Source organism: Mirounga leonina, unplaced genomic scaffold, assembly GCF_011800145.1.
Source record: "Mirounga leonina isolate KUSES-001 unplaced genomic scaffold, KU_Mleo_1.0 Mir_101222, whole genome shotgun sequence".
NCBI classification, from domain to species: Eukaryota; Metazoa; Chordata; class Mammalia; order Carnivora; family Phocidae; genus Mirounga; species Mirounga leonina.
In genome coordinates, this window is record NW_023270085.1 from 295,617 (window position 1) to 312,334 (window position 16,718).

Here is a 16,718-nt window from a genome sequence, read left to right on the forward strand (position 1 = left end):
AATCCTAAAATGTTAAGCATAGAGTCACCACATGCCCCCAGAAATTCTACTCTTAAGTACATACCCAAGAGCAATAAAAACATATACACACAAAGATGTGTGCACGAATGTTCAGCATTATTCATAATAGCCCAAAGTAGAAACAACCCAAATGTCTATCAACTGATAAATGGATAAATAAAATAGAGTATATTCATACCATGGGATATTATTCAACAAGAAAAGAAATGAAGTACATGCTATAAAATATATTAACCTGAAAAACATTTTGCTAATTGAAAAGATCCAATCATAAAAGGCCACATATTGTATAATTCCATTTAAATGTATTGTCCAGAATAGGCAGGTGTATAAAGACAGCGTATTAATGGTTGCCTAGGGTTGTGAAAGTTTGGAGGGTTAATGGTGAATGACTACTAATGGGTGTGAGGTTTCTTTTGGGGGTGATAAAATGTTCTGTAATTTGTTTATGGTGATGTTTGCACAATATGTAAATATATTAAGAGCCAATGAATTGTACACTTTAAAGTGGTAAACTTCATGGTGTGCAAAGCAGTATGTTATATGAGTCTGGGAGCTCAGAAGAGTGGTTTAGACTAGAGATAATTATTTGGGTTTTGTCAGTGGATAGATAGAGGACATAAAAATGTATGAGACTAGGGTGCTATCACCTATGGACAAATTGTAAATAAAGAGATATAAGATACTAGAACTGAGCCCCGAGATATCACAACATTTAGAGATTAGAGAATGAGAAGAAACCAGTAGAGGAGACCAGAAGAAATGAGACCAGTTAGCATAATTGTATATTTTTCTACAGTCATAGTCAACTGCACTAGTGATGTAGGAGACAAATCAGAAGAGAGTGGTATCCCAGAAGCCAAGAGAAGAAACTGTTTCAAGGAGGATAGAGTGATCAATTTTGTCAAACATTACTGATATGTTAAATAAAAAAGGACTGGGAAGAATTGGCATTGTATTTAACATTGTAGAGGTCATTGATGACACTGAGAAGGGCTCTTTAGCTCTTGGCATGGAGTACTGGGGATGAAAATCTGATTGGAATTAATACAAAACTGATCTGAGTAAGAGGAACTGAATAAAATCAATTTGATATGTGGGTGGGTAAGAAGGTGGTTGTTTTTATTTTCTCAGTGAAGTGTGAATAGAGGTCATTAGGTGAAAATGAGAATGAGGGAGGAGATTTTGGAGGATTAAGGATAGAAGAAAAGTATGAATTTTTAATCTTCTTAGATGTAAGTGGACTAAGGGAATGTATCATGTTACTGGGTGGCATTGTCAGCCCACTGGTGGCTTTCAGTCATGAATTAAAAATGAGAGCAGTTAGCATGCTTGTGTATTTTCTATAGCCACAGTCAGCTGCACTGGTGTGGGTATGGAAGGGATGAAGAGTTCAATTCAAAGATATTTGTGATTTTGCCAAGCTAAAGAAAAGCTATAGAATTAAGGGTCCATGCAAAGGATTGATTAGGTTGATACACCATGAAATCTTAGCTGAGTAAGAGAGTGAGAACTTCTTTGGGGGAGGGTGAAGGGGAGTAAAAAGATGTTAAAATCAATGGATTGTGGGTCCATATGAGGTCAAAGAATTTCTGGAGTCCAGTGATAGTAGGAGTCAGCTGGAAAAATTAGTGATATCAGAGTGAGACAATTGAAAATAAAGTTATAAGTATAGTTATTGGTAATTATATGGTCCAGGGTATATTACTGTGGAAGTAGGTGGCTGAGATAATGTGGTCAAGATTATTTGGCTCGGAAGTCATGGATGAGAGGAGGAAGGACATTGACAGAATCAGTTAAGTAGATATTAACTTTATCAAGGATTAGTGGTGTTGGAATAAATGACAGCCAGTGATAACGTTTTTAACGCTTTTAAAGAATCAGGAGGAATGATGTGGGGGTCTATACATGACTGCAAAAATGAAGGGGTAATGCATAATATCATCTGATAGCAAGAGTTTTAAAGGTGGGGGCCATCAAGGAGAAAGGAGGGACAATGATCTAGAAGGGACAATGGTTTGGAAGCTGCAACAGGACATAAAGGAAAGTATCAGGGTATGAGGAAGAGGATTGTAGAGATGGTAATGAGAGATGATTAGAAATTTCTGGATTTCCTTATCATAGCAATAATAGTGTTGCCTTTTTCAAAATTTTCATTTCTTTGATTGCATTAAGTTGAATTCTTTTTCATATGTCGGTGACAGGATAAACTAATTGTGTTCTTAATTTGTTCTGAGTTTCTCTCCCCAAGTTTACGGAGGGTTTTTCCTTGGGCAGGTACAGAGTTTATATAGTGGAGCTTAAAGGAAAAATTTTCTCAAAATCTCTTGCTGGATTTTTTTAAAGCCTAAGCTCTTTGACACAATTATGTTATGTCATTCTCATGAAAGAAAGGGAAAGAGGTAATTACATTTTATAAGGGATGAGGTAGAACAAAAACACAAGAGTTTAGGGAGAGAGAAAGAGATTCATCAGGAGTAGGAAGGATATAAGGAATTCAGGTTACTAAAACAGCAGGGACTCATGCCCACTCAGCACCCAGGGCAGTAGTGTGACCACAGTAGATATGACCCAAGTTATCTGGACTCCCTGCTTTGCCTAAGATTTCCATGGCCAGACATAACACAGAAGTATCAGAGTCACTACAAGGGACTAAATGAGCAATATCAATATTGACTAGTGTAAACCAATGGGAGTATCCCTCAATTTTATGATTCCCCTAGACATTTGTAGGACCTTAATGGATGAATGAGGAAAGTCCAAATAATGATTAAAAATAAATTTCCTCTTAGATTGATGGGATGAGTTGGAATTCAAATAACCATTTTTTTGTTTTCTCGTTTGTTTGTTTTGGTTTTTGCACATTCAAGTTTGTGGAGTAAAATTCACAAATATGTCTTATATTTTCGGATATAAGTTTTTCTTAATTAAGTTTTTTAAAAAAGATATTATTTATTTACTTGAGATAGAGTGAAAGCAAGAGAGATCACAGAGGAAGAGGGGAGAAGAAGACTTACTGCTAAGCAGAGAGCCCAATGTGGGGTTTGATCCCAGGACCCTGAGATCATGACCTGAGCTGAAGGCAGATGCTAAACCGACTGAGCCACCCAGGCACCCCAATTAAGTTTTTAATTTTAAATCCAGTATAGTTAACATACAGTGTTATATTAGTTTCCAGCATACAATGCAGTAATTCAACAATTCTCTACATTACTGGGTGCTCATCATAATTGTACTCTTTAATCCCCATCACCTATTTCACCCATCCCCACCCACCCACCTTCCTTTTGGTAACCATTACTTTGTTCTCTATAGTTAAGAGTCTATTTCTTGGTTTCTCTCTATTTTTTTTCCTTTGCTCATTTGTTTTGTTTCTTAAATCCCACATATGAGTGAAATCAAATGGTATTTGCCTTTCTCTGACTTATTTCGCTTAACATTATACTCTCTAGCTCCATCCATGTTGTTGCAAGGTTTCATTCTTTTTTTGTGGCTGAATAATATTCCAGTGTGTGTGTGTGTGTGTGTGTGTGTGTGTGTATCTCACATCTTCTTTAACCTTGGTTCCACATCTTGCCTATTATAAATAATGCTGCTATAAACATAGGAGTGTATTTATCCCTTTGAATTACTGTTTTTGTATTTTGGGATAAATAAAAAGTAGTGCAATTACTGGATTGTTGGGTAGTTCTATCTTTAATGTTTTGAGGACCTTCCATACCATTTTCCACAGTGGCTGCACCAGTTTGAATTCCCACCAAAAGTGCAAGATGGTTCCTTTTTCTCTATCCACACTAACACTTGTTTCTTCTGCTTTTGATTTTAGTTATTCTGACAGGTGTGAGGTGGTATATCTCATTGTAGTTTTGATTTGCATTCCCTTGATGATGAGTAACGTTGAACATCTTTTCATGTGTCTGTTGGCCATCTGAATGTCTTTGGAGAAATATCTGTTCATGTCTTCTGCCCATTTTTTTCAAATGAAGCACTTATTTTCCCAGTCTGTCATATAGTATTAATTTTAGTAGAGAGAGGATTTTCATCACTAATATAACTTGAAGTCTGGAATTGTGATGTCTCCAGCTTTGCTTTCTTTTTCAAGTTTGCTTTGCCTACGTGGGGTCTTTTGTGGTTCCATACAAATTTTAGGATTTTCTAGCTCTGTGAGTAGTCTAATTTGCTTTGAAATTTATTGTATTCATTTCTGACTCTCTTGACTTGTAAGACTCAACTTCATGGTGTTGCATGTTTTCCTTTAGACTTTTGGAAAGATGGTCCCATTTGGCATGCATTTTAATGGCTATCTGTCCACCTGCAAGTCAGATACACTCAATCTGCTCAAAACGTACCTTCAGGGAATGCCTGGAATCTGATATATATCTTCGAGAACGTAACTTAAAATTTTGGGATCAAAAAGTATATTGATAAGTTTTGATGACCCTTAAATATGTCTCAAGATGATATAACATAGAGTCAATCTTGTGAAAAAGAACTACATTCAAAACAAATGTTTGTGCAAAACAGCCAGTTGAATGGCTTATGTGCTATTTTTATGTTATTAAACAATCTTTGTCATTACTCATGACCTTTGGGTAATTACTAAAGAGGCATAGTGGCCTCTCATGTGTTGCTTTTAAAGTAATGCTGGGGGTGGGTATGGGTGTAATAAAGGGGATTAAGAGTACACCTACTGTGATGAGTACTGAGTAATGTACAGAATTGCTGAATCACTGCATTGTATACCTGAAACTAATATAACACTGTACCTGAATTATACTTAAATAAAAAACAAAAAATAAAAAAATAAAACTCCAAAAAATAAAATTTAACAAAACTTGAGAAGACAATTTTAATTTTATTTTGACCTATTCTTTGTTTAATTTCAGGTTTGTAGGGTAAAATCATTTGAAATTACCCAAAATAGGTCATTACTCTTTGATCACCAGACACAGATGGTACTTTGATGAAACAAATGGGTATGTGAATTTTAATTTTAAACTGTTGTAAATAAAATAGCAAAGGACAGTCAAGGCGAAAAAAAAGTACATTTCTCATTTTCAACTCATGTTTTATGTCTTTGCTGTATGATAAGCACCAAACAAGGCACTTTGACATATAGGGTGGCAAAGCTATTAGAGAAAGTTAATCCCCAACCTGATTTTGTATTCATCTACAAAGTAGGGTGTGGACTAGCTTCTAAAAATATAAATCCATATAGAATAAATTTTACTCCCTCAGGAACTATATTTTTATCAGTTGAAATGGTTGTGAACAACATAAAACATGATATATGACAATGTTTTCTGAAACATATTTGGCCTTTAATTCATTAGCTACCTTCTACTCAATTTTTGGAATTAAAGAGTAGCTATACTCAATGGCTTTATTATCTTCAGGAACCTGAGTATTCTTAAGTGACGGCCAAAGGCCCTGTAAATAAACAGGTGCTATTATAATGGAAATCATAATGTTGGAAAAGGTTCAGTTAATAGATTTGCAGTATTGGAGTCTGTAAACCCACTGCTCCATTTGAGAATGATAAAGTTACTAATAGCAACTTCTACTCATGACCTACTCTGTCCCTATGCTTTGGTAAAGCATTCCTAGGATAATGCCCTCTTTCAGCCTTGGGTCATCACCCTGCCCATTCTAACTCCAATCTGTGATGCTATTTTTATTCCTTGGCTCACTGCCCCTTAAAATAGTTGAAGCCTGTGGGCTCTATATATTAAGCTAAATGAGTCAATTTGATCATAGAAGCACTCTGAATTTAGACTCTAAAAGCCTGGATGAGCTTGTCATGTCTAGGTAACCCAACTCATGGATGCCTTACCACACTTGACAAATTAGGACCAAATTTAGCTGGCCCTAATGGGAAAGCTTGATAAACTTCTCTCCAGAATGTTCTGAAACAATAGAATACTCATGGGGTCATGCCTCTAATGATTCTGTGACCTGCTGAGAGAAGTGTCATTCCTCTTCTCTTCCCAAATGAAGGACTCAGCTTCCTTGACAACCTGCCATAATTATTCCAACTTCCATTTTCAACCATCAGCCAGCACTAACCCTTTTCTTGAATGCTAAGAAACTATAAAACTTTTACTCCTCTCTTCAGATAAGCTCTCTCCTCTTACTTCTTCACTGGACTTCAGGACACTGGGCTGGGATAGGAAGGGAGTCAGATTAAAATTTCCTTGAGTTTTACCCATGCTGTGTGATGCTGTGTGTCTGTGTGAAGTCCCACATATTTTGAGGAAAATTAATCAGTTTCTAATTCTACCTTTGTACCTAGAAAAATTTTAGTCATATCAATATAACCCTCCTTAGCCAGAATTCTTAATGGAACAACAAGCAAAACGCCTAATACTTTCCAATCAGTGTCTTATTACATACTTTAAATAAATGAATATTCCCTGAATGAATCCTAATTCTGAGGCATTTTGACAAACATATTTCAAATACTGATATCATTCAAGAATTTTTAAAATGTTTATTTTTAGAGGTTGAACAATGGTTCATTGCAGATTTTCTGATGAAACAATTAACAGTCTCAAAGATTATTTCAATAATTTTTAAAGTTAAAGCACAGATTGAATACAAATTGATTTAAATAGGCACATTTTTAAAAAGAATTGAAGAGCTTTTAAAGATCCCATTGAATGCATGTGGCATTATTCCTAGTTTTATGAAAACTGTTTCAATTAAATGAGTTCTGGCAGAAAACACCTAGTGATTATTTTCTCTAGAAACTGGTAGCACTGAAAATATTAAAAGTTATGCATTCTAATGGTTTGTATCTATGTATGCATACATGTGTGTATATGCACATGTGTGATTTCTGCTTTGCCTATTTTACTATCTAAATGATTATCCTTTCCTACTATTTCCTCTAACGCTCTTAGCTTACTTCAACAGATCTAATCACTCAGAGCTTTTCTTGTCAACCCTTTTCATACATCATTTTCTAGTTTTCAAATATTTCCAACAGTGCCTTTTATTTTGGACAAGGGCTTTAGTGAAAAAACTAAAGTATGCTAAAATAAAACTGTATTCTGTCCCAGTGCTACTCAGAATGTGCTAGAACTTTCATGCTTTCAAGCACAATGCTAGGGGAGTTTCTGGTCAGGAGTCCCCCTTCATTGCTTCTGTAAAGAGCTGGGGCTTCCAGGTGCTGATCTACAAAGTGAGGTATAGATATAATTTCTTCTATTATTGTGCACTGACTATGAAATTTAAGTGTCCCTTCACTTTGTTTCAGCTGGCAAAGGATATAAAAATTCCAGATGGAATAACATCAAAATTGGAAATATTCATTACCCATGAACCACTTAAAATATTTTCAATCCTTTCTTTTGGGCTATCCAAGATTTCAACCTCCCTTCATGATATGTGCCCAGCTCTCTTTCTTCATGAATACCTCATCCTTTAAAGCTCAGTTACACATCTGCAATTTTTCTTGTTTGTTTACTTTGGGACATCTCTGTAGATTCAGTTCACTATGGTCTCTGTTTACTAGAATAACAGCCACAAAGCACAATGGGAGTTAACTTCCTAACATAGTTTACTGTCTTACTGCCTTAAAAATATGATTTTAAGATAAAACTTATTTTTGAATCTTAACTTTGAGTAAATATTATGAAGGAAAAAAATGAATTCTTAAAAGACTTGATTCTACACACTACTTAAATGAGAAAATTTTCTGAAATTCAAACATAGCAAGCTCCATTTGCTCAGCAATGAGGTACTTGCACAAAGTTCCCCATGGCTTTTTGGTGTACAAATTTATAATAATGAAGACTACTTCTAAGGAAATAATTTGACATAAATGTTTGTTTTCTCTTTAAACTACTGCATTTAAAAAGTCATTTGAGTTGTAAACACTCAAGGATAAGCCAGTTTTAGGATCACATTATTGTGTCACAGTAACAGAAATGTGAATCACATTTATTTCTTTAATTCATGGATTCAGGTTCTCCTAAATTCTCATTTTGAGCTACTACACTCTTGATATAAGTTGTTAGGAAAATCCAAATCTTCATTCTTGGCACCAAGGTGTCAAGAAATAATGTGCTATCATGAAATCACATATAGTCAGCTGCTTTTGTATTTTGGTTAACCAGGTAGTTTGAAAATTATTATCCCACTAGCACTGCCTTCATACTTCCGAAGCAGAACTAGAGGGATTATACTGAGGTATACTTTGTGGTAGTTCTGTTGCTTCTCTATTGCCCCAGAACTAACCATGGTATTGAGGATGGATATGCAGAAATTATGCTTTTCACCAGGTAGCAGTTACCATAGGTGACCAAACACCACCTATCTATGGCGTCTATAACATATTGGGTGATGGACTAGCATGATTTTCACTACTCTAAATTTGATGAAAGTTGTACTTTTTTTCAAAATATTTCTTCCTTCCTTTCCTTTTCTTTTCTTTCTTTTTTTTCCCTAAACATTAAGTTCCAACTTGTCACTTTTAGGTTAATTTCTGATTTTACAGAAATAGAAATAGTAAAAACATAAGTATTAGCAGCCAAGGTTTTTGTTGTTATATTTTGTTCTTTTTGTTTATAACTGGGGAAAACTTTTATATAATTTAATCTGGTATTGGGAAAATATTCAATGTTGTCTGATGGTCCCACTGTTGGCCAGATAAGAATTTTGATAAATCAACCAATCTGACTTTGGGGGTTAGAATTTGACGCCTACTTTAAAGTATTTAAAAAAAAACTCATTCTACAGTACATGTATACAGGAGTTCAGTCCTGTATTCAGGCTTGCAAGTGTATTATTTGGTGTTTTGTTTTTTTTTTTTTAAACAGCTATTGCACATTTTCAGGGCTTCTGGGGGAAAAGCAAGCATCTAAGACTTTCTTCCTCCTTATCAGGAGGAAACCAGCTTAACATGGTATGAGAAAAACACAACTGGTTGTTGACTGGGGGCTTAAATGTCAAGGAACAATAACGGGTGACCTTTTCCCCTTTATCCCTGTAGTTTTCTCCAGGCATGCAGGTTGTTCAGCCTTAGTCTGGTTTATAGCATAGTCCTTAATATTTTCATTTAATAATCTAAACTTTGGTTCTTTATATGACTTTGCAAATGTGCATATAGTTTGTTGTTATTTTTTTTTTTGAAAAACCTCACTCAGGGCCAATTATTTTGAAAGTTATTTGGAAACTAACTTATTACAGGTTTCTTTACTCCATGTAATAAAATCTGAATATAGATACTGTCCAAACTGTCCAAAGAGTAATATTTGAATTCACAGTAACAAAAGTTACAAAATTTGTGCAAAAGATATTGTACACCATTGGAGTACATAGAGCTTGCTATAGTTAATTTTATATATAAAGCTGCATTTCTCATTAGAACTATTTTGTGCTACATTAAAAGTAAAGTATCTGATTTAATTTTTCCCTAACAATAAAACTGAATGCTCATTTAATCTCAGAAATTTTAAGATACAAATTGCATATTTATGATGTTTGTAAATGTAATAAATCATTGGAACCGTTTAAACACCATAATTGCTTTGGAGCTCTTCAAGTTTTCCAAGGGTCATGAAGTAAACCCGGCTGTGGCGATTACGCAGGGTAGAGGTAAAGAATAGCTTTAAAAAGAGAGAAAGAGACACCATCAGTAAATATTTAATATATTGTAACCTGATATTTGACAGATACAATTATAATTTCAATTATTCCACATCAACCAATTAAAATATTAAGCCATACTATTTACTGAACAGGATTTACAGAAAGAACAAGACTTTAAATTGGTATGGAGTCTAAATTATATACTAAAAAACAATCTTTTACCATATTCTATATAATTGTACTTCATATGGTTTAAGTAAAATTAAGTTTTGTTGTGGAATTCATCTGCTGATATTCTTGATTGGTTTTGTTTAAGGATTCCCTTTGCTTTAAAAAAATCTACTTTTAGGGCGCCTGGTTGGCTCAGTCGTTGGGCGTCTGCCTTCGGCTCGGGTCATGATCCCAGTGTCCTGGGATCGAGTCCCACATCGGACTCCCTGATCGGCGGGAAGCCTGCTTCTCCCTCTCCCTCTCCCCCGACTTGTGTTCCCTCTCTCGCTGTGTCTCTCCCTCTGTCAAATAAATAAATAAAATCTTAAAAAAAAAAAAATCTACTTTTACTCAAGTTGGCTTTACTTTTTTTTTATTATGTTATGTTAATCACCATACATTACAGCATTAGTTTTTGATGTAGTGTTCCATGATTCGCTGTTTGTGTATAACACCCAGTGCTCCATTCAATAGGTGCCCTCCTTAATACCCATTACTGGGCTAACCCATCCCCCCAACCCCCTCCCCTCTAAAACCCTCAGTTTGTTTCTCAGAGTCCATAGTCTCTCATGGTTCATCTCTCCCTCTGATTCCCCCCGCCTTCATTTCTCCCTTCCTACTATCTTCTTTTTTTTAACATATAATGTATTATTTGTTTTAGAGGTACAGGTCTGTGATTCAACAGTCTTACACAATTCACAGAGCTTTACTTTTAATATAAGGAAATGATTAAATTATTCGATGTTGTTCACCATTGTTGCTGGTGTTTAAGTGGCCACTGAAATTTTTTACTTGTTGGGGGATTTTCTATTTCAGTGGAATGGACTGACATCAATAGATTGGTATTATGAGTTAAACTAACCAGCTTAGAGAGGAACATGTCTTATGACTATGTTCTGTGCCTTAAAGAAAATTAAAACAGAACATGAACATAAATAGCAAACAGAGGCCTCCTTGTTAGGACTAAGATTTTCCACATCCACAATGAATATACTAAGAAGGGTTTGGACATTGATGATGATGATAACACTAGCTGCCCTTGACTTAACACATTTTATGTGCCAGGCACTCTGTGCCTGCTTACTATATGTGTATATGCTTACTATATACACATTATCATTAATTTTCAAAATTGTTACCAGAAGAGTTATTAATATTTTCATTTTTGAGATGAACGAGCTAAGACTCAAGAAGATTAATCAAACTTCCAGGTTCTTACACCTCATTAGGTGGCAGAGCCGGGACTCCATGCTAAGTCTATCTGACGTTGAACACTGGTTCTTCCCATGATATCCCTTCATATTGCAAACCAGTACTTTTCCTTCATGCACAATGCTTTACCCTGGTTTTTCTGATATTAATTTGAATCCTCTGCAATCTCTTCAAAATGTGGATGTTTCCTAGTTTTATTAGGATTATTTTTTCATGCTATTATTTCTCATAGTATGTAGAGACTGTAATGATTTTATACAATGCATATATTCCATTTAAACTATCTGAATTGGTTGTTAAATTGATCACATTACACAAATAATTGACAAATCTCAATATTAATTTTCTTTCCTGTAAAATGGGTTATTACTACTGCAAAATTAAAAATTGTTTTTATCAATAGTTTTCCAATTTGGGAATTATATCATAAATATATTTATGGCCAGAAAGAAAAGGATTTTCTTAATTTTCATTGCCTGCTTTATTTTTGCTATAATGGGGAGACATAAACAATACCTTGTCACCTCGGGTACACAGAAATCTCAGCTTCTTAATTGACCTGCGCTTCAGTTCACTTTCCAGAACCCTTGATTGCAAAGAGCGGACTTCGATGGCCTTTTGGCCCCATCCTGTGGTTCGCTGTGTACATTCAAAAGCTACAACAAAAATGTAAAAATCAGAAAAATACAGTTTTTTCTATTACTAATAGCAAATTATAACCACAGTCAACATTTGATTATTAAGAGGCTCATTATTACAGTTCAGGTAAACACATTCTGTTTTTCTTCCTTCTATAGTCATTTGTTCATTATGCTGCTCAGCAGTGGTATTTAAGCAGGCTATCTACTGTTACAATTGTGATCAATGTTGAATAACTAGATCTTAATTAGTTTTTGTATTCCCATTCTCTAATACCACAGAAAAAGCTAAGCATTAATTCTATCTTATTTGTAGAAAGTAAAATCTACTGACAGCCATTTTTTGTTTTCCAGTTTAGTTGAGGTAAAGCATTTCATAAGGGTTAGTGACATACATAAAAACCTGATTAACTTCAAAATTAAAACTGTTAAGAATGACTTGCTCAGATAATGACTTTAGCAACTCTAATGCGAGTCAAAGAATGACCACATTATAAACAGAACTAAACCTAATTTGATGCTGTTTAGGCTGAGTCTTACTGAGGGAATTTTATTAAGATTTTAACTTTTGGGAGAAAAGATGGTGGAGGAGTAGGGGACCCTATTTCAACTAGTCCCTGGAATTGAGCTGGCTATCTACCAGACCACTCTGAGCACCCACAAAATCAGCATGAGATGTAAGAAGATCTGGATCTCTACAAACAGAATATCACAGACGGTTGGTTTCGAGGTACGAAGCAGGGAGCCGTGATTCCGTGGGCAGATATTGGAGGATAAACGGCAGCAGGAGGGAGCCTGGCTGTGGGGATCCTACACCGCCAGTGAGCGACAGCCTCGCACGCTGGGGATGGGGCACAGACTCGCAGACCTGCGTGGCGTCAGGAAAGGACTTTAGGACAGCCTGGGGGACGGAAACCCAGAGCTGCGGGGTCGCGCCTGCGAACTGGGAGCGGCAGGCAGGTTTTTTTTTTTTAAGATTTTATTTATTTATTTGAGAGAGAGAATGAGATAGAGCATGAGAGGGGGTAGGGTCAGAGGGAGAAGCAGACTCCCTGCCGAGCAGGGAGCCCGATGCGGGGCTAGATCCCGGGACTCCAGGATCACGACCTGAGCCGAAGGCAGTCGCTTAACCAACTGAGCCACCCAGGCGCCCGCAGCTGGCAGTTTTAGAAGCAAAAAGGGCAGAGACATGCCCGAGCTGGAGGCAGGACTGGGAGCACTGCCGAGGGGCGCACAACCCAGGCCGCTGCAGTTTATAGCAGCACAGACAGAAACGGAGACGGTGTGGCCTGGAAAGCTCACTGAAGAACAGACTGTGAACTCTCTGCTCTGAGGCAGAGGGTTGGAAACGGTCTCTTCTGCTCTGACTCTCGGAAGAGACGCGGAAAGCCACCAGAGAACAAAAGCCTAAAAAACTGGTTCCCACTGAGCCCATGCCCCGCCACAGGGGGGCAGGGCAACTCTGCCCAAACAGGGTTGCCTGAGTAACAGCACAGCAGGCCCATCCCACAGAAGACAGGCTGGGAAAACAAGAGGCCAGCAACCCTAAGGTCCCAAGAAAACAGGTGCATCTTGCTTGGGTTCTGGTCAATAATTTGGACTCTATACATTCCCTCAACCACCCATCAACAGAATGACTAGGAGGAGGAACACCCAAAATAGGAAAGACTCAAAGATTATGACTTATGCCGTAGATTAACAAATGGATGCAGATATAACCAAGATGTCGGAGATGGAATTCAGACTAGCAATTGTGAAGACAATAGCTAGAATGGAGAAAACGATTAATGGCAACATAGAGTCTCTAAGGGCAGGAATGAAAGCTGAAGTGGCAGAACTTAAAAATGCTATCAGTGAGATCCAATCTAATCTAGATAATCTAACAGCTAGGGTAAGTGAAGAAGAAGAATGAATCAGTGACCTGGAAGACAATTTAATAGATAAAAGGAAAAGAGGAGGCCAGGGAAAAACAACTCAGAATCCATGAAAATAGAATCAGAGAAATAAGTGACACCATGAAGCGTTCCAATGTCAGAATTATTGGAATCCCGGAGGGAGTGGAGAGAGAGGGAGGACTAGAAGATGTATTTGAGCAAATCGGAGCTGAGAACTACCCTAATCTGGGGAATGAAACAGACATTCATGTCCTAGAGGCAGAGAGGACCCCTCCCAAGATCAAGGAAAACAGGCCAACACCCCTGCATGTAATAGTAACACTCGCAAATCTTAGAACCAAGGAAACCATCTTAAGGGCAGTTAGGGGGAAGAGATTCCTTATGTACAGAGGGAGGAACATCAGAATAACATCAGACCTATCCACAGAGACCTGGCAAGCCAGAAAGGCCTGGCAAGACATATTCAGGGTACTAAACGAGAAGAACATGCAGCCAAGAATACTTTATCTGGCAAGGCTTTCATTTAGAATGGATGGAGAGATGCAGAGGTTCCAAGACTGGCAGAAATTGAAAGAATATGTGACAACTAAGCCGGCCCTGCAAGAAATATTAAGGGGGGGTTCTATAAAAGGAGAAAGACCCCAAGAGTGATCTACAACAGAAATTTACAGGGACAATCTATAAAAACAATGTCTTCACAGGCAACATGATGACAATTAACTCATATCTTTCAATAATCACTCTCAACGTGAATGGCCTAAATGCTCCCATAAAACGGCACAGGGTTGCAGATTGGATAAAAAGACAGGACCCATCCATATGCTGTTTACAAGAGATTCATTTTGAACCTAAAGATACATCCAAACTGAAAGTGAAGGGATGGAGATCCATCTTCCATGCCAGCGGACTTCAAAAGAAAGCTGGGCTAGCAATTCTTATATCAGACAAATTAGATTTTAAACTAAAGATTGTAGTTAGAGACACAGAAGGACACTATATCATTCTTAAAGGGTCTATCCAACAAGAAGATCTAACAGTTGTAAATATCTACGCCCCCAACATGGGAGCAGCCATCTACATCAGCCAACTGTTAACCGAAATAAAGAGTCATATTGATAATAATACATCAATTGTAGGAGACCTCAATACTCCACTCTCAGCAATAGACAGATCATCTAAGCAGAAAATCAACAAAGAAACAAGAGCTTTCAATGACACACTGGACCAGATGGACCTCATAGATATATACAGAACATTCCATCCTAAAACAACAGAATACTCATTCTTCTCGAGTGCACATGGAACTTTCTCCAGAATAGACCACATACTGGGTCACAAATCAGGTCTCAACCGATACCAAAACACTGAAATTATTCCCTGCATATTCTCAGACCACAATGTTTTAAAACTGGAACTAAATCACAAGAAAAAAAATTGGCAGAAATTCAAACACTTGGAAGCTAATGACCACTCCGCTCAAGAATGTTTGGGTCAACCAGGAAATCTAAGAAGAACTTAAACAATTCATGGAAACCAATGAGAACAAAACCACACCAGTCCAAAGCCTATGGGATACTGCAAAGGTGGTCCTAAGCGGGAAATACATAGCCATCCAAGCCTCACTAAAAAAAGAGAAAAATCCCAAATCACCAACTAACTCTACACTTTAAGGAACTAGAGAAAAAGCAACAAACAATGCCTAAGCCACACATTAGAAGAGAAATAATTCAGATTAGAGCAGAGATCAATGAATTAGAAACCAGAAACACAGTAGATCAGATCAACGAAACTACAAGTTGGTTCTTTGAAAGAATTAATAAGATTGATAAACCACTTGCCAGACTTATCCAAAAGAAAAGAGAAAGGACCCAAATTAATAAAATTATGAATGTAAGGGGAGAGATCACGACTAACACCTAGGAAATAGAAACAATTATTAGAAATTATTATCAACAACTATAAGCCAATAAACTGAGCAATCTGGATGAAATGGAGGCCTTCCTGGAAACCTATAAGCTGCCAAGACTGAAACAGGAAGAAATGGACAACCTGAATAGGCCAATAACCAGTAACGAGATTGAAGCAGTGATCAAAAACCTCCCAAAAAACAGGAGTCCAGGGCCTCATGGATTCCCTGGGGAATTCTACCAAACATTCAAAGAAGAAATAATACCTATTCTCCTGAAGCTGTTTCAAAAAATAGAAACAGAAGGAAAGCTTCCAGACTCATTCTATGAGGCCAGCATTACCTTAATCCCCAAACCAGGCAAAGACCCCATCAAAAAGGAGAATTTCAGACCGATATCCCTGATGAATATGGATTCCAAAATCCTCAACAAAATCCTAGCTAGCTTTGCGCAGTGGCAGTATCGTAGCCAATGAGGTTTATCCGAGGCACGATTATTGCTAATTGAAAACAAAATCCTAGCTAATAGGATCCAACAATACATTAAAAGGATCATCCACCACGACCAAGTGGGATTTATCCCCGGGATGCAAGTGTGGTTCAACATTTGCAAATCAATCAATGTGATAGAACACATTAATAAGAGGAGAGAGAAGAACCATAGGGTCCTCTCAATTGATGCAGAAAAAGCATTTGACAAAATACAGCATCCTTTCCTGATTAAAACTCTTCAGAGTATAGGGATAGAGGGAACATTCCTCAAGTTCATAAAATACATCTATGAAAAAACCCACAGCAAATATCATCCTCAATGGGGAAAAGCTGAGAGCCTTTCCCTTAAGATCAGGAACACGTCCAGGATGCCCACTCTCACCACTATTGTTCAACATAGTACTAGAAGTCTTAGCAACAGCAGACAACAAAAAGAAATAAAAGGTATTCAAATTGGCAAAGAAGAAGTCAAACTCTCTCTTTTCGCAGACGACATGATACTTTTTGTGGAAAACCCAAAAGACTCCACCCCCAAATTACTAGAACTCATCCAGCAATTCAGTCATGTGGCAGGATACAAAATCAATGCACAGAAATCAGTTGCTTTCTTATACACTAACAATGCATTTGTAGAAAGAGATATTAGAGAAACGATTCCATTTACAATAGCACCAAAAACCATAAGATACCTTGGAATAAACCTAACCAAAGAGGTAAAGGATCTATACTCTAGGAACTACAGAACACTCA

The 16,718-nt window shown here is 37.0% G+C and overlaps 1 protein-coding gene and 1 pseudogene across 1 annotated transcript in view; one reads left to right on the forward strand and one right to left on the reverse strand.

Annotated features, from left to right (window-relative positions):
• Nucleotides 1-6,497: 6,497 nt before the first annotated feature.
• NRK (Nik related kinase) overlaps nucleotides 6,498-16,718 on the reverse strand; it is a 139,902-nt gene continuing 129,681 nt past the window's right edge. The window contains exons 28-29 of the mRNA XM_035007360.1: nucleotides 11,554-11,693; nucleotides 6,498-9,632 (exon numbers count right to left, since the gene is read on the reverse strand). Coding sequence (XP_034863251.1) covers nucleotides 9,537-9,632; nucleotides 11,554-11,693 — 236 coding nt within the window. The 3' untranslated portion in view covers nucleotides 6,498-9,536. The remainder of the gene's footprint in view (nucleotides 9,633-11,553; nucleotides 11,694-16,718) is intronic.
• Nucleotides 15,920-16,103, forward strand: LOC118012385 (annotated as a pseudogene).